A 20859-nucleotide genomic window follows, 5' to 3' on the forward strand; every position below is an offset into this window, starting at 1 on the left:
ATAAAAACATAAACCATCCTGTGGATCAGGTCGCAAATGTACAGAGAAGAAAAGCAGTTAATTTCAGAATAACTCCCATCAGAAGGTCACCAACCTGAAACATTTACGCAGCTTTACTTTGAGTATTTCTAGCATTTCCTGTCATTGTATATTTCTGGATTATTGATTTTTTTTATATAAATGGTCTAATCAAGACTCTACAAAGCTGCAGTGTGATTTCTCTTCCCTTGGACTCTGTTCTAAGGGCCAAGATTCCGTCGTGTTTGATTACTGTCAGTACCAGATTTATTGAAAGCTGCACCAGATTTGTAGCCCAAGTTTTTCTTCCCTTGATTGTTGCAACACCTTTCTTCTGTCACACCGGTTATATTGATAATCTGCACAGTGTGGAACATTGGTCTTTTCAGGTTGATTGTACAGGAGCGAGAAGCGATGCATCAATAGCTACAGGGTGTTGATTTCTCCTGAGGCTCTGGATCACTTTTCCAATCAGAACTGTTCCGAGACACCGTGCCAAGCTTTGCGAGCATCCTTAAGTATTGATCACTGCTGAGCTGTTAATCTTCAGAATTGGAGATCTATTTTTAAGCTTGTATGTGTTCAGTTTTAGGAAAATGTGCAATGCAGTGTGGTCATCACCTTTTAGACACTGATATCATCTCACTGCCAAATCAATGTGATGCACAGTTTTGGTGCTAATTACTGTTGAAGTGATTTTATTTTCCTTGCTGTAGATGGCTTCACTTGTACACCACAAAAGTGCAGTTCCTTCAGAGGCATATGCAAGCAAGTGGCTAGCGAGACTACGGCAGATCAAACGGATTCGATCCAAGGTACTGATAACTGAACTCTCCAAAGTGAACATAAAACTGGAATTCAGGAGGGACTTTTTTTTACCCAAAATATTTAAAATATGGAGTTTACTATGGCAGTGAACAGGGAGGCAAATTGGAATAACACCCAAAATTCTGGAGGAACTCAGCAGGTCGGGCAGCATCTGTGGAGGGAAATGGACAGTTGATGTTTCGGGTCTGGACTTGAGGATAAATGGGAGGTAACCAGTAAATAAAGGCGGAAGGGAAGGGGTGGAGCAAGAGCTGGCAGGTGATGGGTGGATCCAGGTGGTGAGGGGTGACGGGCAGATTGAGAAGGGGAGAGTGCAGATGGCGCCAGAGGCCGGGAGGTGAGAGGTGGAGGCAACATAGGGCCGCAGATGATGGAATCTGATAGGACGGGAAGGTGGAGCGTGGAACCAAGTGAGGGAGGTGGGGAGAGTGGAAGAATTGGAGGGGATGCCATCTCAACACAGGAGCAATTGAACACATTGGGGTAAGATGAAGGATGGGGCATACACCAGCTTTGTGCTGTACATTTCATGAAACAGATGGAGATGGCAGATGAAGTTCAACCCAGATAAGTGGGAAGTGGTTCATTTTGGTAGGTCAAATACGATGGCAGAGTATTAATGGTAAGACTCTTGTCAGTGTGGACGATCAGAGGGATCTTGGGGTCCGAGTCCACAGGACGCTCAAAGCAGCTGCACAGGTTTACTCTGTGGTTAAGAAGGCATATTGGTGTATTGTCCTTCATCAATCGAGGAATTGAATTTAGGAGCCGAGAGGTAATGTTGCAGCCATATAGGATCCTGATCAGACCCCACTTGGAGTACTGTGCTCAGTTCTGGTCGCCTCACTACAGGAAGGATGTGGAAACCATAGAAAGGGTGCAGAAGAGGTTTACAAGGATGTTGCCTGGATTGGGGAGCATGCCTTATGAAAACAGGTTGAGTGAACTCGGCCTTTTCTCCTTGGAGCGACGGAGGATGAGGGGGAACCTTATGGAGGTGTATAAGACGATGAGAGGCATTGATCGTGTGGATAGTCAGAGGCTTTTTCCCAGGGCTGAAATGGTGGCCACAAGAGGACACAGGTTTAAGGTGCTGGGGAGTAGGTACAGAGGAGATGTCAGGGGTAAGTTTTTTACTCAGATAGTGGCGAGTGTGTGGAATGGGCTGCCGGCAACGATGGTGGAGGCGGATATGATAGGGTCTTTTAAGAGACCTTTTGAATAGGTACATGGAGCTTAGAAAAATAGAGTGCTACGTTAAGCCTAGTAATTTCTAAAGTAGGGACATGTTTGGCACAGCTTTGTGGGCTGAAGGACCTGAATTGTGCTGTAGGTTTTCTATGTTTCTATGAAATGCTATACTTACCACCATGCCTGCAGGGTTTTTGTGTTGTCCTTGAATGGTTAAGTTCAATGGTTAGGCATTTCTTGAACAAAGGTGTTTTACTTTGTTTTGACCCAGGTGTGTGAAGATCTGCAGTATCGCCAGAGCACTGGAATCTCTCTGATACAAATGCACGCCGCCGGCCAGAGTAAGAGCTCTCACCACCATCACCACCACCACCACCACCACCACCAGCCACAGCAGCAGCACCTTCCTCACCACCATTACCTCCCCCAGCACGCGTCACAACCGCAGTCTGCCAGCACAGAAACGGGCCAGAGGAAGAGGTTGATGTCCACCGTGGATGACTTCACAGACTTTGTCTAAAGCGGTCCCTCGCATGTTCTCGCGCCCCGTCGAAAGTGTGCAATACCTACGCCATACTGTGATGAAAGCCAGACGGTGTGTAGTTTGCTGTGGGATGGGATTGGATTTGCGCTGCACTGTTTGTGAAGAAGGAATGCTGCTTCTCCTGACCTCTCCAAGGAGTGCCCTGGTTTGACGCCAGGCCACTAGAAGATACAGATGAACAAGCAGAGGCTGCAGTTGATTATGGATCCAGCCACCCCCTCCTCTTGCACTGCTCCAAGATGACACTGATGGACCTGACATATTGAACAAATGACCACTTCACTGCTCTCATGTGGAAGGGTACCTTGAGATATCAGTAATGTTGCTCACTCTTGGGATACGGGTGGTTGGAGCAACCTTCCCAGGTGGATGTGAATTGGCTGATGAAAGTAAGTGGGGATGGGGCACAAGTGGCATTCTGATCCAGTAATAACTATTTTTGTGCAATTACCTTGTAAAGAAAGGTGTGTTGTCAATCTTCACACACTTTTAAACACAGGTGTCAGTGTTGAAACGATGTAATTATGTCTCCCTTAAAAGTGAATAAATTTCATTTGAAAAGCTTTCCTGAGTTTCTTTGAAATTTTAGAACCAAGGAAGGTCACTTTTTCTGAAATCCTTGGTAATGCTAATTTAAATCAGAGTGCTGTTTTTAAAAAAAAATTGTTTATCTGCAATAATTGTGTGCAGTTCTGGTTGTCTAGCTGTAGAAAGGATGCTATTAAGCTGGAAAGGGTGCAGAAAAGGTTCACGATGTTAATGGGACTTGAGGGCTTGAATTGTAAGGGGAGACTGGATCGGCTGAGACATCTCTCCTTGGAGTGTAGGAGGCTGAGGGATGACCTTGTAGGGGTGTGTGTATATATCTTCATGAGGGGCATTGATAAGGTGAATGGTCATGGCCTTTTTTCCCCAGGGTAGGGGAGTCTAAAACTAGACGGCATAGGTTTAAGGCGAGAGGGGAAAAATAAGGGGACCTGAGGGGTAACTTCACACAGAGGGTGGTGAGTATATGGAACGAGCTGCAGGAGGAAGTGGTAGAGGCGGGTACAATTACACTGTTTTAAAGGTATTTAGACAGGTGAGAGGATAGGTTTAGAGGGACGTGGGCCAAATACAGGCAAATGGGACCAGCTCAGGTAGGCAACTTGGTTGGCATGGATTAGTTGGGCTGAAGGGCCTGTTTCCATGCTCTATGACTCTATCAGTAAGTCTGATATTGACGGCCCTTGTATTGGTTGCCTGATTGTTGCTAGTTACATGAGTTAAATGAGTTTCTAGGTTAGGTTGCGTCCCAAGTAGCTTCCACAAAATGAGGATCTGCAGCATCTATACTGTCAGATGGATGCAGGAGGTCCCACGGCACTACTTTGAAGAAAAGGAGAATTCTCGCTTGTGACTTCACCAATATTTATCCCTCAACAAACATTAGTATTTGATCGCTAGTGTATTGGTGTTTGTGGGAGCTTACTATGCACAGTTTGGCTGTTGCATTTCCTACTTGATATCAGCAAAGATGCTTCAATGTATTTAATTGATGGTAAGTATTTGGGAGACTGTGTGTTGACCCTTACCTCGGTCAATTGGATTAGGCAAATCACCACACATTCTAATTAATTCACATACAAAACTTTACAGTATCAACTTTATATCGAATGCAAATATCCACGTAAGTTGTGTTGACCCCAGGTCAATGATTCCTAAATGCTATCGTTCCTTTTTGGACCAGTACTCGCCCAAACTACTACTCCCACTTACAACGCCAAAATAGGGGATCTCCCATTGGCCAAACGATTGATTATTCTCCCCCTGCCCCTGGCATAGGGGTCTTCCTTGCCAAAGTTAGTCTTCCCCCTCCCAGAGTTCTCACTCATTCGTCTCCTGAGTTCTCGCTGCTCGACCTTTGAAAACCTTCATTAATATTCTTTTTCCTTACCAGTTCTGCACCATTGTACTTCGATTCTGTCGGCCCTGATTCATCAGGTCACCCTGCGTCCACCCCTCATTGGCTCCGGCCCAAGGCTACAGGTGGCACCACCTCACTGCTCTTCTCCCAAACAAGGACGTGCCTTCGATGTTATTACTTTGCTTTTTTTTTTGCTGAATCAGGCCATTTCACACCAATTATAGCCAGTACAAGTCAGACACTGGGCTCAGGCTACTCCAGTAATAAGCCCATGTTGATTCTTCTGCCTTATCACAGAGCATCCCACAAATAACTTATTTGGAATGATCTTTGATTAGCAGAATATCAACCAGACCTTGTTATGTCTGCTTTCCACTACTTAAATCCGGAAAAAGTTAATTCCAAAAACAACAGCCTCTGCTTCTTCCACAACCTGGCGAGAACAAAGATATTTGTCTTGTCTACTCGTCCACTGGCCTTGACTTGTTCCAGCTTGCTGTTCCACAGATCTCTAATTTCTTCAGGCGAACACGTGGTAGTGAAAGGTGGTACAGCAGTTCAAAGCCTTCACATATGGGGCTGCCTCAATGATATTTTAGAATTAGGAGTCTTCAGCACATTTCCAAACAATTTGGGTGCTTATTGGAAGGCTTCTATTTATTTTGGGTAAATTGATAATGCAGTAGAGGGACCTTGCAATTTAGTTTGGAATCTATGCCCTTATCTCTCATTTCTATAGCCCAACATTCCGGGGGATGTTACCAAGTAAAAGCTGGCATTCAGCTGCAAGGAGATAATGGGGCAGATGATCAAGAGCTCGGTCAAAGAATTAAGTTTAAAGGAGTGTCTTTAAAGGCAGAAGATGATCGAGGCAGAGAAGTTTGGGGAGGGTATTCCAAACCTTGGCCCTGGGGAGCTGAAGGGAAAGCAAATGGTTGAGCAGTTATGTTAAGAGATGCTTGTAGCCAGAATTCATAGGAGTGCAGACGATGTTGTAAGTCTGGGGGAGGTTGCAAAGATGGAAGAGGGTCAGAATCCTGGAGGGACTTGCATTTTATTTTTAGTTTTTGTTTGCAGTTCCAGCAGCCAGAGCAGCAGAAAGGAAGAGCCGGCAGCTTTTTGTTTAAAGTTTGTTTCTGATTGGCTAAGTGCGTGGCAACTCAGCCAATGAAAGGCAGGTAGGGGAAAGCAGAGTGGCCATTTTGGAGCGGCCATTGTGTGAGTGGGAGAGCTGAGGCTTTGGCTCAAGAGGCTTGGGCGTGAAGAGGTGGAGGATAAAGTGAGGTTCTTTTGAGTTCTCGCTCTTTATTATTGCACAGGTAGAGCAGTGGGAATGACACCCAGGGCAGTGGTGTGCTCCTCTTGCATAACGTGGGAAGTCAGGGAGACCTCCAGTGTCCCCGATGACTACATCTGCGAGAAGTGCCTCAGGTTGGAGCTGGATGACCTTTGGATCATTCGGGAGACTGAGGGGTTGATAGACAGGAGCTACAGGGAAGCAGTCACACCCAAGTTGCAGGAAGGAGGTAGCTGGCTGACTGTCAGGAGAGAGAAAGGGAATAGGCAGTCAGTGCAGGGTACCCCTGTGGCCATTCCCCACAATAACAAGTATATTGTTTTAGATACTGTTGGGGGGAACGACCTACCAGGGAAAAGCCACAGCGGTCAGGTCTCAGGCACTGAGTCTTGCTCTTCAGCTCAGAAGGGAAGGGGGGGAGAAGAGGCAAGCTGTAGTGATAGGGGATTCATTGGTTAGGGGAACAGACGGGAGGTTCTGTGGACGAGAACGAGACTCTCAGATGGTATGTTGCCTCCCAGGTGCCAGGGTCAGATGTCTCGGATCGAGTCCATGGCATTTTTAAGGGGGAATGTGAGCAGCCAGAGGTCGTGGTACACATTGGTACCAATGACATAGGCAGAAAACGTGACGAGGTCCTGCAAAGTGAATGCGGGGAGTTGGGTGCTAAGTTAAAAGACAGGACCTCCAGGGTGGTGATCTCAGGATTGCTACCCGTGTCATGTGCTAGTGAGGCAAGAAATAGGAAGATGGTGCAGTTTAACACAACTAAGCAGATGGTGCAGGAGGGAGGGCTTCAGACTTTTAGATCATTGGGCTCTCTTCCAGGGCAGGTGGGATCTGTACAAACGGGGCGGTTTGCACCTGAATGGGAGGGGGACCGATATAGGTTTGCTAGTGCTGCTTGGGGGCGGGTTTAAAGGAGTTGTGGGAAGGTGGGAACCAGAGTGGCAGGACTGCAACTGGAGACACTGTGGGGAAAGTAGATGTTAAGGCTACAAGCAAAGATGCAACCAGAAAGGTTGAGCGTGGTGGGACTGATATTCTGAGTTGCGTCTGTTTCAATGGAAGGAGTATTGTAGGTAAGGCAGATGAACTTAGATCGTGGATCTGTACGTGGAATTATGATGTAGCCATTAGTGAGACTTGGTTGCAGGAGGGGCAGGACTGGCAGCTCAATGTTCTGGAGTTCTGATGTTTTAGACCTGATAGAGGGGGAGGTATTAAAGGGGGAGGGGTGGTACTGCTCATCAGGGAAAATGTCACGGCAGTGCTCAGAGAGGACTTACTGGAGGGCTCGACTACTGAGGCAATTTGGGTGGAACTGAGGAATAAAAAAGGGACGACCAAGTTAATGGGACTATATTATAGACCTCCCAATAGTCAGTGGGATTTAGAGGGGCAAATTTGTCGAGAGATAGCAGACAGTTGCAGGAAATATAAAGTTGTGGAAGGTGATTTTTAACTTTCCACATATTGACTGGGACTCCCATACTGTAAAAGGACTGGATGGGATTGAGTTTGTCCAATGTATTCAGGGAAGTTTCCTTAATAAATATGTAGAGGTCCCAACTAGAGAGAGCGCGATACTGGATCTCTTAGGCAATGAGACGGCAGGTAATAGAAGTGTGTAGGGGAACACTTTGGATCTAGTGATCATAATTCTATTAGTTTCAAGATAATTATGGAGAAGGATAGGACTGGTCCTTGGGTTGAGATTCTGAACTGGAGGAAGACCAATTTTGATGGCATCAGAAGGGACCTGGCAGGCGTGGATTGGGATAGGTTGATTTCTGGCAAAGAGATGCGTGGTAAGTGGGAGGCCTTCAAGAGTGAAATATTGAGAGCACAGAATCTGTATGTTCCTGTTAGGATAAAAGACAAGGCTAATAGGTTTAGGCAACCTTGGTTGTTGAGGGATATTGAGGCCCTAGTAAAGAAAAAAGAAGGTGGGGCATATCAGGTACAGGCAGTTAGGATCAAATGAGGCGCTTGAGGAGTATACGAAATGCAAGAGAACACTTAAGAGAGCAGTCAGGAGGGCTAAAAAAGGACTGAGGTTGCTCTGGCAGACAAGGTGAAAGAGAATCCCAAGGGTTTCTATAGCTATATTAAGAGCAAAGGGACAAAATTGATCCTCTTGAAGATCAGCGTGGTCATCTATGCATGGAGCCGAGAGAGATGGGGGAAGATTTTAAATGGATTTTTTGCATCTGTGTTTACTCGGGAGACAGACACAATCTATAGGACTGAGGAAAATGAGTAGTGAGGTCATGGACTGTATCTGGATTATGGAAGAGGAGGTGCTTGCTGTCTTGAGGTGAATTAGGGTGGATAAATCCCCAGGGCCTGATGAGGTGTCCCCTCAGACCTTGTGGGAGGCTAGCGCAGAAAATGCGTAGAAGTATTTAAAACAGCCTTGGCCACTGGTGAGGTGCCGGAGGACTGGAGGATAGCTAATGTTGTTCCATTGTTTAAGAAAGGCTCTAAGAATAAGGCGGGAAGTTATAGACCAGTGAGCCTGATGTCAGTGGTGGGTAAATTATTGGAAGGTATTCTGAGGGACAGGGTATATAAGTATTTGGATAGACAGGGCCTGATGAGGGATAGTCAACATGGCTTTGTGCGTGGCAAGTCATGTCTAACCAATCTAATAGCTTTTCGAGGAGATTACCAGGAAGGTTGATGAAGGAAAGGCAGTAGATGTTGTCTACATGGACTTTAGCAAGGCCTTTGACAAAATCCTGCACGGGAGGCTGCTCCAGAAGGTTAAATCGCTTGGCATTCAGGATGAAGTAGTCAATTGGATTCAACGTTGGCTTAGCGGGAGAGGCCAAAGAGTGGAACTAGATGGTTGTCTCTCTGATTGGAGGCCTGTGACTAGTGGTGTGCTGCAGGGATCAGTGCTGAGTCTGTTGTTGTTCATCATCTATATTAATGATTTAGATGATGTGGTAAACTGGATCAGCAAATTTGCGGATGACACCAAGATTGGGAATGTAGTGGACAGTGAAGAAAGCTATCAAAGCTTGCAAAGTGATCTGTACCAGCTGGGAAAATGGGCTGAAAAATGGCAGATGGAATTTAATGCAGACAAGTGTGAGGTGATGCACTTTGGGAGGACAAACCAGGGTAAGACTTACACAGTGAATGGTAGGGCTCTGAGGTGTGTGGTAGAACAAAGGGACCTGGGAATATAGATCCATAGTTCCTTGAAGGTGGCATCGCAGGTAGATAGGGTCGTAAAGAGAGCTTTTGGCACATTGGCCTTCAAAAATCAGGGCATTGAGTACAGGAGTTGGGATATTATGTTGATGAGGCCGAATTTAGAGCATTGTGTGCAGTTCTGGTCACCTACCTACAGGGAATATGTCAATAAACTTGAAAGAGTGCAGAGAAAATTTACACAGATGTTACTGGGACTTGAGGACCTGAGTTACAGGGATAGGTTGAATAGGTTAGGACTTTATTCCCTGGAGCGCAGGAGAATGAGGGGAGATCTTATAGAGGTATACAAAATTATGAGGGGTATAGATGGAGTGAATGCAGGCAGGCTTTTTTCTCCTCAGGTTGGATGAGACTAGAACTAGAGGACATAGGTTTAGGGTGCAAGGTGAAATATTTAAGGGTAATCTGAGGGGGAACTACTTCACTCAGAGGGTGGTGCGAGTGTGGAATGAGCTGCCAGTGGAAGTGGTGGATGCGGGTTCAAATGTAACATTTAAGAGAAGTTTCGATAGGTATGTGAATGAGAGGTGTGTGGAGGTAGATGGAACTAGGCAGCAAACCAGGCTGGCATGGACTAGATGGGCCAAAGGGCCTGTTTCTGTGCTCTACGACTCTAAGAATTGTGGCATTACTTGACCGGGTGTCATAGTGGTTTGTCGAGCACCTGGAGCTTTAAGTACCTGGAAGACCAACTGTTCAGGTCCTCCCCAGGTTACGAACGCCTGCCTTATGTACAGTCTGCACATATGGACGAGTGTTTGGGAGACTGGCGGGATGTATTTGCTGGCTGCTGCGGGGCTGCAGACGTGATCTGCTGTGTGGGAACTCTGTTCTCTGCAATATCTGAATGGTTGGTTGAGTGAACTGCCCTGGTTTAACTACACTTTGCCTTGGTTGGCCTTTGTTTTAATTTGAATACATTGATGGGTAGCCACACTTCCGAATTGTGAGCAGGTGGGGTAACGAACAGTTCTCAGGAACAGAAAACCCTGTTGTAACCAGGGGGACCTGTACATATAAAATTCTATCTGCAAAATCTTATTTGGTACGTATGTCAAGACACAACCAGGGCTTTTCCAATGCTAAACTGTCTACAGTTGGCAGTTGCCACTTTCCGACTCACTGTCCTTGCATGAGACTTCCATTCTAACTTGGCCAGATATCAGGCTGACCCGAAGTACTCCGTAGAAAGTGTAGTTGGTATTCGTAAGAATTTAGTAGCCAAATTGCTCACTAGGTTATAAGATTATGAGAGGCATAGACAGCCAGCCAGTATCTTTCTCCCAGGGTTGAAATGCCCAATACTAGAGGGCATGCTTTTAAGGTGAGAGGGGGTTAAGTTCAAAGCAGATGTGTGGGGCATGTTTGGTTTTAACACAGAGTGGTAGGTGTCTGAAATAAGCTGCTACGGGTGGTGATGGAGGCAAATAGGATAGAGGGGCTGAAGAGGCTCTTAGATAGGTACATGAATGTGCAGTGAATCGAGGGATATGGACATCGTGTAGGCAGAAGCGATTAGTTGGGCGTTTAATTCGTTCGACACAATGTCGTGGGCCAAAGAGCCCGTGCTGCACTGAGAAAGCACCGACATTGTAGGTGCAAGGAGAGATTGATGAAGCAAAATTCTAGAATATTAAAAGCCAATGGTCTGGAGGGTTAATTAAGTGGGGGTGGGGAAATCCTCCTCTGGCTAAAATAGAAATGATGGTGAAGAATATTTTAGACTTCAGGGGCACAAGATATGTGAAAAGTGAGAAATCCTGTACAAACGGTGTAAAAATAGGAATACAGTAACTGAGCAAAGATTCGTTTCCCTAGTTGTTAAATAATTTCAACCCTAATTCACCCAACTCTGACCTCTCAAGCAGTCAGTACCTTATTTGACATTGTCTTTCAGTGCATCAGAAATGTGCATGGCATAAAGATTACAATTATTTACACGTGGTTTAATCCTGCATTAACACTGTCTACTGATAGCGGTGGATGGAATGGATTATTAAATTTGTCCTTAAAGTTGACAAACTTTTCAAAAGGAGAACTGAAACTGCACTTCAAGGCCCTTTAAATCTGTGCCTGCCGCAGTATCCTCAAATGTTGTCTGTGCCTTGGGTGATTTACGTGGGGTTTTTACAGAGGACTGACAAGAATGTGCCATATTAGTTCCACCCAAAAAAGGATGCCCTCCTCTGTACCTGTGCATCAGGACGTCACTCAATGTTATGGTGATTGCAAATTCTTCTGGGACACTTGCACTGGGCCAATCCACCTTCTGTACTTGCTTATAGATTCTCACTCCTCTTGATATAAAGACCCATGCTCTGATGTCTGAGCCTCTGATCATTTTGGGTATCAAACCTCGCATAAAGTTTCCAATTTGAGTCTAAATAGCCATCTGGTCCTGGGGCTTAAAGTGATTCTACCCAGAGTTCGAGCAGCAAAATACCCAGATCATCTGGGAAGTTTATTGTCCTCACGATCTGCTCTGACTGCATGAACATGATGTATTGGAAGAGTTCAGATAACTAAATGAGCAGTGCAATGTCCTTAACACTTTAACTTTCCTTGCTCTTTAATGTATGCATTGCAGGCAGGGTCAGCAGTTAATACCTGTCCCCAATTGCCCTTCAACCTTCTTGCTGGATGGTTTCAGAGGATTGTTAAAGTGAAACTGCTGAGGGTCTGGAGCTGCATACAGGCAACGATGAAAAATGAAGAAACATTCCAGAGTACGTGTTACAAACCAGTGGTCTAGAGCAGAGATCGAGTAGGCTGGGGCAGTCGTGCTCTGTTGGCTAAGGTATAAATGATGGTGAGGGTATATGCAGAATATTTTCTATGGCATATTCCCATTCAGATAGAACATTTGTTGTTCAGATTAGTGAATTGTTTTATTTTTAGTCACTATTACGGATTTTAGCTTTTAATGCCAGGTCTAGTTAACCAAATGCAACTTCCCTAGTTGCTATGGAAACGTTCGTACTTGCCTTTAGTCCAGGCCTTGGATTACCAGTTGAGTAAGTAAGCACTAACCTGTTATGCCAGCTTTAGTACTCCTTTAATCAGCGTTTGGCGCTCAAGCACATTATATGCATTCTATAATAAAATAATACACAACCTTTTAACAGGCTTATTTATCAGTTTAAGTATTCAATGAATATCCTGCAGCATTTCAGTGAGAAATCTAAAGACTTATGCTGAACACATGATTTATTAACAGTATCCCCTTTTGTGAGTGAGAAAAAGTAAAATTCAGTAATTTTGTTTTAGGGAAAAAGAAATATCTTGGTTTTATTCCCATTTCCGGTGCTGTTAGGAAGAGAATCTGGGAGTCAGTACAGTTCTGGAGTAGGTGAGGAACAAGTTCAACAGAGGAAAGAATCCTCTGATTCTAGCTAATGGTGTGAGAGGCAAGAGAATTTCAACTTTTAGTGCTTCTTCAGAGAAAGAAAACCACAGAAAATGAAAGGGGCTTCAGGTTTACTGTTTGCCCAGACTGACTTTCACAAGTTGGGTAGCAATGATGGATGAATTTTGTGGCATCATATCTGGTAAGCCACACCTAGGTGATTGGGAGATGAGACAGGATTCTCTATGAAGGTGGACCCATTCATCAGTAAAGCATTGACCACCCAGCATTTGGTACACCGTGCTTGACCTTAACCAAATGTAATCAATGCTTGCCCAGAAGGAATGTTAAGGTATGATCAGCATATACATGGGAAGCTTATTCTCCACTCCAGTATTCCATGATCTCATCCCCCTGTTAATATTGGACCAAAATAACCATTATGCATATTTACACTGCAAATGCTAAGTTCTGCACTGTAACTTGCTAAGATAATCAAATTCTATTGCTTTTTTTTTATCCACACAAAAATATTTTCTACAGCAATGCATCAGGGTGGTGTTTCTGGTGACTTGCTTGAATGTTGTGATATTTATTTTACTGTAATTATGATATGAGCACTAGTAAATTAACTTTTTATGGCTACTTGTTTCAGCTGCAGATATAACAGGAGCAAGTAAATGTGCAGGGTTCTTGATTTATGTGCATTTTACAATAGTTTACAGTCATTTACCTTGTCGCAGTGCTGGGACTGTTATTTTAGCAAAACATGTTCTATTTACAGTGCTTTTTAAAAAAAATCAACACCCCTCTGCCCCTTTTACATTCTGTAACAGGAATGTCACTACTGCAACTTAAGCAAAAATACTGTCTCGTAAAGTTAACTGTGTGCACTGTTCCCTTTTCACTGATCAAATGAATGCAATTCATAATTAAATGATTAAAACAGCATTTTTTTTAAATAAGTGCATCCTTTTGATGCTTGGCTAAAGCAAGTTTGTACAATCTCTCCTTCTGAATTATCCTCAATTTAAAGTGCTTGTTAATACATATAAAGTAAACTATTTTCATCTTTTAAAAAATAATTGTCCTTTTTAAGGCTTATTCTGACCCGTTTAGTGAATAACTTGTCACATGGTGCCACCTACAATGTTCATTGATGAAGTCACCAGTTGTGGTGGCAGGAAGTGACCATTTACCATCATCAATATCTCAGCCTTTTGGGGGGAGAGGAGAAAAAGTGGGGATAATCCAAACCTTTAATGCTCAAACAGGTTGGGCCAGTGCCAAAAGTGGTAGCTTAGCTGTCACTTTATTATTAGAAGTCAATGCCCCCGGTTCGATAGCGACACACAGCGCTGGAGGAGCTCGGCGGCCCAGGCAGCATCTATGGAGGGAAATGAACAGTTTCGGGTCGAGAACCTTCACAAAGCCTGGAAAGAAAGAGGGGAGATGGCCAGTATAAAAAGGTGGGGTGGGGGGGGGGAAGAAGGGGTGGAACGAGAGCTGGCGGGCAAGAGGGAGGAGAGTGGGAATGATGCAAGAAGCTGGGAGGTGATGTACAAGTTCTCTCGTTGGTTCACCTCCTTCCCTTTACTCCATGTTCCACCGTCCTCGAACCAGACTCCATCATCTTCAGCCCTTGGTCACTTCTACCTATCGCCTCCCAGCTTCTGACATCATTGCCACTCTCCCCCTCCCTCATCTGCCTATCATCCTCTTCGCCTGGATCCACCTATCACCTGCCAGCTCTTGCTCCACACCCCATTTTACATATACTGGCTATCTCCCCCTCTTTCTTTCCGGTCCTGATGAAGGGTCTCGACCTGAAACGTCCGCAGATACTGCCTGCTTTGCTGAGTTCCTCCAGCACCTTTTGTGTGTTGCTCCAGATTTCCAGCATCTGCAGTCTCTCTTGTGTCACCGCTGGTTCAATACTTGAGTGTGCAGAGGGACTGTGGAGTGGCACATCTTCTGAAGCGCAGTCAAAGGGTCATTGTCTCCCACTGTAGCTTATGGGGTCCAACAACTAATCCGGGTTTGAGTGAACTGGGTGATCCCCTGGTGTCTGTTGCCGCATCTTGTTGTCTGGCATTTTGGACTTCCTTCGAGGCGGCTGGGGTTCCTTCCCTTTAAGGATTTCCATCGTACAGTCTTCTAATGGGCTGTTTCCTAGCTGCGTGTCTTTAATCCTTGCCTTGTCCCCTGGAGTTGGTAGGGATGAACGGCAATCGTCCCTCAGTCTTCTGCTGGCTCTCATCCGCCTGTAGGCTGCAACCAGCTCCTCCGCCTTCGTGTTGATCTTCCTTTGCTGCATTCTGTCCTGGGCGTGTTTGAGTTTGCACTCAACCTGATAGATGTCTTCCGTCACGTTGTTCACCTTGTCAAACTGCTCGAGCAGGGCTTCGAACAAGGGGACCAGCCGATGGATGTTCATCTCTATCTGTGCTGCCTTGTTTGGGCTGGCCAGGGGGAATGCGTCCGTCGGGGTGGACTCGCTGGATGTGGATGATGAGGAGATGTCCGAGATGGTGCTGGCGGTGTGGAGACACGTTGACTTTGAATCTCTAGATGACCGAGAGGGCAAGGGAACCATTCCTTCGAACTTGACTTTATGGCGGAACTGTTAAAAACGAAAAGCAGAACGTTGTACGTCACAGGAAAGTAAAGAGAATCCGCAAGCTTGTATTAAAACCCAATCTCGGCCACTGCGAGTGCTCTTGGCTCAGCTAGAAGGTCAGAGGTTCAAGACCCTCTCCAGGGACTCGGAATATAAAAAAAACTAGGCAGACAGTCCAGTGCTGGGGGATGTTGATATGCTACCATTTGAATGAGAGATTAAACAGCGACCCCATTTATTCTCCCAAGTGCACATAAAAGGTCCCGTTACATGTTCCAAAGAACCAGAGCACTATCCCTTGTGTTCTGAATAATATAAATTCCCAAGTCAATAATTCTAAAGTGGATTATTTGGTCATTATAACAGTGGTATTTCTAGAATCATAGAATGGCCATTCAGCCCATCTGAGCCATGCTGGTCAAAGCAAGCGTAATTTAGGTTGACTTCCCTTCACACCTCTTACTCCATGGCTTTGGAGGTTATGGCACAGCAGGAGCTTATCCACGTGACGTTGATCTTTGCCTCTACGGCCCCTCCAAGCACTCTATCCCACCCACGTCCTGTTACACCCTTGGGGGAAGAAACTGGTTTCTCAAATTGCTGCTGATTAACATAAATGTCAAGGGTTAGATTAAGAGGGGGGCAGAAAAGAAGCATCTAGCAGGTATAGAGAACGAAAGATGGGGGGAGGCCTAGCAGGAGTATAACAATTGTGGGGGTGGGGGGGGGTGGAATGCTTAAAAAGAAACTGGGGAGGCTGGGTCTGTTGTCCCTGGAGCAGGGGAGATTGAGACGCATAAAATTATTTGGGGGGGGGGGGGGAGATGTTTAGTGTCGACTGCAGGAAACTTTTCTCCTTGTAAGAGAGAATAAAGCTAGACATGGATTTAGGGTAAAGGCTAAGAGATTTAGAGGGGATCTGAGGGGGGAACTCTTTCACCCAGATGGTGGTGAGTGCCTGGAATACACTGGCTGAGAGAGGGGTGGAAGCAGAGTTGCTGCAAGAAGTGTCTGGACGAGCACCTGAGTCGCCTAGGCATAGAAGGCTGGGGGCCAAGTGCTGGAAGACTAATCTAATAGAGGTCAGGACTGAACCGGGGTCTCTGGTGCTGCAAGGCAGCAGCTGCATCACCGTGTTGCCTGATCCATCCCTGTGACCGTAGAGCCACAGCCCAGGAACTGTTCCCATCACCTTCACAGCCATCCCATAATGTGGCGATCAAAACTGAGCACAATACTTCAGCTGAGCCAGACCCCAGTGTTTTATGGAGGTTCCTGCTTTTGTATACTTAATTGAGAAATAGGTGAAAAACATGCAATATCATTAAATTTTAATAAATATTTAATTTAAAAAATTACACCACTTTTAACTTGTGTAAATACATTAAAACACACTGATAGAACAGTATAGCACAGGAACAGGCCCTTTGGCCCATTGTGTCTGCACTAACCACGATGCCAATCTGCCTGCACATAGTCCGCATTCACATTTTACTTAAATAAAATAAAATTTAAAAGGAAATGAAAATCACCTTTCTTCATTTTCCTTTTATTTCCTTTTATTTAAGTAAAATATGAATGTAACACATTAAGCTGAGCAACCCAAAGGTGATTTTTATTTCCTTTTCTGCACAGGCTGGCTGCGCTGCAGTAGTGTCAGGGGCCAGATCCCATGTATATTGGGGTTGCTCAGCTTAATGTGTTACAGAGAGTGCCAGGGCTCAGTGAGTCCAAAGGCAGGGTTATAGTGGTGGGATTGGTGGGGGTGAAGGGGGTGGGGAAGGTGGGGGGAAGAGGAAGTCGAATGCAATTTGTCAGGGATTCTGTACAGAACTGCTGCATTGTAATCAAGCCGATTAATTGTCTTGTGTCATCAAGTAGCTGCAATTCATGCAATGTGTCTGCAGATGGTACTGTTGAGGCACAAAGCGCAGTGAAGTTTCTCACTGCTGAAGGGTGTCTGAGGAAGTTGGTGAGGGTAAACTCCGCAACGTGGAGGTTCTCACAGACAGAAACTCCAGGCATCCATACCCTGCTGCTGAGATCACACACAACAGCAGCAGATGAGCTAGTGCTGTACATACGAACCTTCCAATTCCCATCACCATCATTCTGGCAGTACTAAGAACCAAGCTTCAAAACCTGGGCCTCTGTACCTCCCTCTGCAACTGGATCCTCGACTTCCTTACTGGGAGACCACAGTCAGTGCAGTTTGGTAGTAACACCTCCTCCTCGCTGACTATTAACACAGGCGCACCTCAAGGATGTGTGCTTAGCCCACTACTCTATTTCTCTCTGCACTCATGACCGAGAGACTAGGCCCAGCTCAAACGCCATCTATAAATTCGCCAATGACACCACTGTTGTTGGCAGGTTCTCAGATGGTGATGACAAGGCGTACAGGAGTGAGATAGATCAGCTGGTTGGGTGGTGTCACAACAACCTCGCACTCAACATCAGCAAGACCAAGGAATTGAATGTGGACTTCAGGAAGGGGAAGTCGGGAGAGCACACACCAGTCCTCATTGAGGGGTCAGCGGTGGAAAGGGTGAGCAGCTTCAAGTTCTGGGCGTCAACATCTCAGGGGATCTATCTTGAACCCAACACATTGATGCAATCATGAAGAAGGCACACTAGTGGCTCTACTTCATTAGTAGTTTGAGGAGATTTGGTTTGTCACCAAAGATTCTTGCAAATTTCTATAGATGTACTGTGGAGAGCATTCTGACTGGTTGCATCACCACCTGGTATGGAGGCTCCAATGTGCAGGATCCAAAGAAGCTGCAGAGGGTTGCAGACTCAGCCAGCTCCATCATGGCACAACACTCCCTGCCATCGAGGACATCTTCAAGAGGCGGTGCCTCAAGAAGGTGGCATCCATCACTAAGGACCCTCACCTTCCGGGACACACCCTCTTCACGTTACTACAAATGATGAGGAAGTACAGGAGCCTGAAGACCCACACTCAATGATTCAGGAACAGCTTCTTCCCCTCCACCATCAGATTTCTGAACGGTCCATGAACCCATGAACACTACCTCATTATTCCTTTTTTTTGCACTATTTAATTATTTTTGTGATTTACAGATGTTGATGTCTCTGCACTGTACTGCAGCTGCAAAACAACAGCAACCCATGAACACTATCTCATTATTCCTCTTTTACACTATTTTTGTAACTTACGGTAATTTTTATGTCTTTGTCTTGCACTGTACTGCTGCCTCAAAGCTACAAATTTCATGACATATGTCAGTGATAATAAACCTGATTTTGATTCTGAATTAGGAGCAGGAATAAGCCATTCTACCCCACTCCATCATCCAGTCAGATCCCTTCGGCCCACCATGTTGTGCTGACATTTTATCCTGCTCTAAGATCTGTCTAACCCTTCCCTCCCACATAGCCCCCCCATTTCTCTATCATTCATGTGGCTATCTAAGAGTCTCTTAAATGTCCCCAATGTATCTGCCTCCACCACCTCAGCCAGCAGTGTGTTCCATGCACCCACCACTCTCTGTGTAAAAAAACTTACCCCTGACATCCCCCTTATACCTTCCTCCAATCACCTTAAAATTATGTCCCCTCATGTTAGCCATTGTCGCCCTGGGAAAAAAGTCTCTGACTGTCCACTCGATCTATGCCTCTTATCATCTTGTACACCTCTTATCAAATCACCTCTCATCATCCTTCGCTCCAAAGAGAAAAGCCCGAGCTCACTCAACCTATCCTCATAAGACATGCTCTCCAATCCAGGCAGCATCCTGGTAAATCTCCTCTGCACCCTCTCTAAAGTCTGAGGCGACAATGGCTAACACGACGGGGCATAATTTTAAGGTGATCGGAGGAAGGTATAAGGGGGATGTCAGAGGTAAGTTTTTTACACAGAGAGTGGTGGGTGCGTGGAACGCACTGCCGGCAGAGGTTGTGGGGGCAGATACATTAGGGACATTTAAGAGACTTTTAGGTGGACACATGGATGATAGAAAAATAGGGGGTTATGTGGGAGGGAAGGGTTAGATAGATCTTAGAGCAGGATAAAATGTTGGCACAACATGGTGGGCCGAAGGGCCTGTACTGTGCTGTAGTGTTCTATATTCTATTTTCTGTGCCAAATTGCAGACAGATCACTGAAAGCTCAAACAACTGCAGTCTACATTTTAATCTGTAAAACGGTGGGTGAATTCAGTGATCCAGCAGCAGTCTTTTATTCCAAGCAGCAACCAAGCAAGTGAAACGTGGGTGAACGAAGGGCAGGTTATGTGATGGGAAAGCCTTTCCCTGCTGTAAGAAAGGATAAAGTTTGGGGATGGTTGTGGGAAAACGCCTCTGGGGTTCAGCCTTCGTACAGATGGTGGAGTGCTGATCTCTGGGTCAGTAGGAACAGCAGAGCGTGCAGGGGACAGGTGGCAGCATTGATACCTCCCACCAGCTGTCCGCACACTGACGTTGGCAGGAGCTGTGTGCGGGGCAGGAGGGTGGGAAGAGCAGAGGACATTCCTGGGGAAAACCTACAGGTTAAAAAACATTCACATCCCAACATGGAAATCCCACTGAACAGTGCACTGTACAGATCTGATTGGTTAACCCTTCCACTGGTGTTTGGAGACGACAGACACCAGCCAAGGAGTCTTTGTCATTGACCCCTCCCCACACTCCCACCATCTCCTCCCTTATCCCTCCTTTCCCCACCCTCTCCACCTCCACAAACTATTATCTCCATCCTTCCCTCTATCTCCTTTACATCCTCCCCCTCCTCTCCGCGCTCCTTCCTTCTTATCTTCCTCCTCCCCCTTATCCCTTTACCAATCCCTACCACCATCACCATCCCGTTTCCATCACTTTTCCTCCCCCCCCGTCCCCCTCTTTCTTCCCGTCCTCCCCTTCTCCAGAAGTCCAGTTCCTCCAAGCTTTGCCTTCACTTACAATACTCTGCCCGGACGACTGCTCTGATCCAGAAGCAGACACTTTAAAGAGAGGGCACAGGCCAGGACTTCGCCGGGCAGCAGGCAGGTCCACCTCCCTGCCCTATCCAGAGTTCCGAGACCAATTGTGGTGACTCTTGACCGAGATGATTTAAGGCCAAACCCACTACTTCCTGGCCTGACATCAGTTGGCAAGATCCATTAAGTTTTAAGACTATTGCTGAGCCTCCTGTAAATCTATGGGACAGATCACTGAGGAGAAGAAATGTTCGTTTCATCCCTCTGTTCAGAACCTAAGAGTCTGCTCCCTTTCCAATTGGTGGAGGAAGACAATTCACCCTATGATGGACGTGTTGGGCAACCAATGGTGTGAGCATGGGACTGGGGCGTGTTGGTAGTAAATAGCTTTTGTGAGAACAGGAATGTGTCCACCAGAGTTTGCTTAAGCCAGAGAGGGCACAGAAAAGATTCACAAGGACATTGCTGGGCTTGGAGGGCTTGAGTTATAAGGAGAGACTGGACAGGCTGGGAATAGTTTTCCCTGGAGTGAAGGAGGCTGAGGGGTGACCTTATACAGGTCCATAAAATCATAAGGTGAATGGTCACGGTCTTTTTCCCGGGCTGGAGGAGTCTAAAACTGGAGGTTTGAGGTGAGAGGGGAAAGATTTAAAGAGGACCCGAGGGGCAGGTTTCACACACACAGGGTGGTGGGTATGTGGAACGAGCTGCCAGAGGAAGTGCTAGAGGCGGGTACAATTACAACGTTTAAAAGACATTTGGACAGGTACATGGATAGGAAAGGTTTAGAGGGATATGGGCTAAATGCAGGCAAATGGGACCAGCTCAGGAAGACACTTTGGCCGACATGGACAAGTTGGGTCGATAGGCCTGTTTCTGTGCTGTATAACTCTATGACTTCAGTTGAATATCTTTCAATTCTTAAAGATATCTTTGCATTA

The 20859-nt window shown here is 45.9% G+C and overlaps 2 protein-coding genes across 5 annotated transcripts in view; one reads left to right on the top strand and one right to left on the bottom strand.

Moving 5' to 3' along the window:
- The window catches only part of tsc2 (TSC complex subunit 2), a 98373-nt gene extending 95236 nt beyond the window's left edge, over positions 1 to 3137 (top strand). The window contains 2 exon segments of the mRNA XM_052020909.1: positions 735 to 833; positions 2309 to 3137. Of these exon segments, the coding sequence (XP_051876869.1) occupies positions 735 to 833; positions 2309 to 2557 (348 nt within the window). The 3' untranslated portion in view covers positions 2558 to 3137.
- Positions 3138 to 12057: 8920 nt separating this feature from the next.
- The window catches only part of pkd1a (polycystic kidney disease 1a), a 239949-nt gene continuing 231147 nt past the window's right edge, over positions 12058 to 20859 (bottom strand). For all 4 annotated transcript variants that reach the window (XM_052020991.1, XM_052020990.1, XM_052020989.1 and 1 more), the window contains one exon: positions 12058 to 14981. In XM_052020991.1, the coding sequence (XP_051876951.1) occupies positions 14388 to 14981 (594 nt within the window). In that variant the 3' untranslated portion in view covers positions 12058 to 14387. The remainder of the gene's footprint in view (positions 14982 to 20859) is intronic.

This window comes from Pristis pectinata, chromosome 8, assembly GCF_009764475.1.
Source record: "Pristis pectinata isolate sPriPec2 chromosome 8, sPriPec2.1.pri, whole genome shotgun sequence".
NCBI lineage: Eukaryota > Metazoa > Chordata > Chondrichthyes > Rhinopristiformes > Pristidae > Pristis > Pristis pectinata.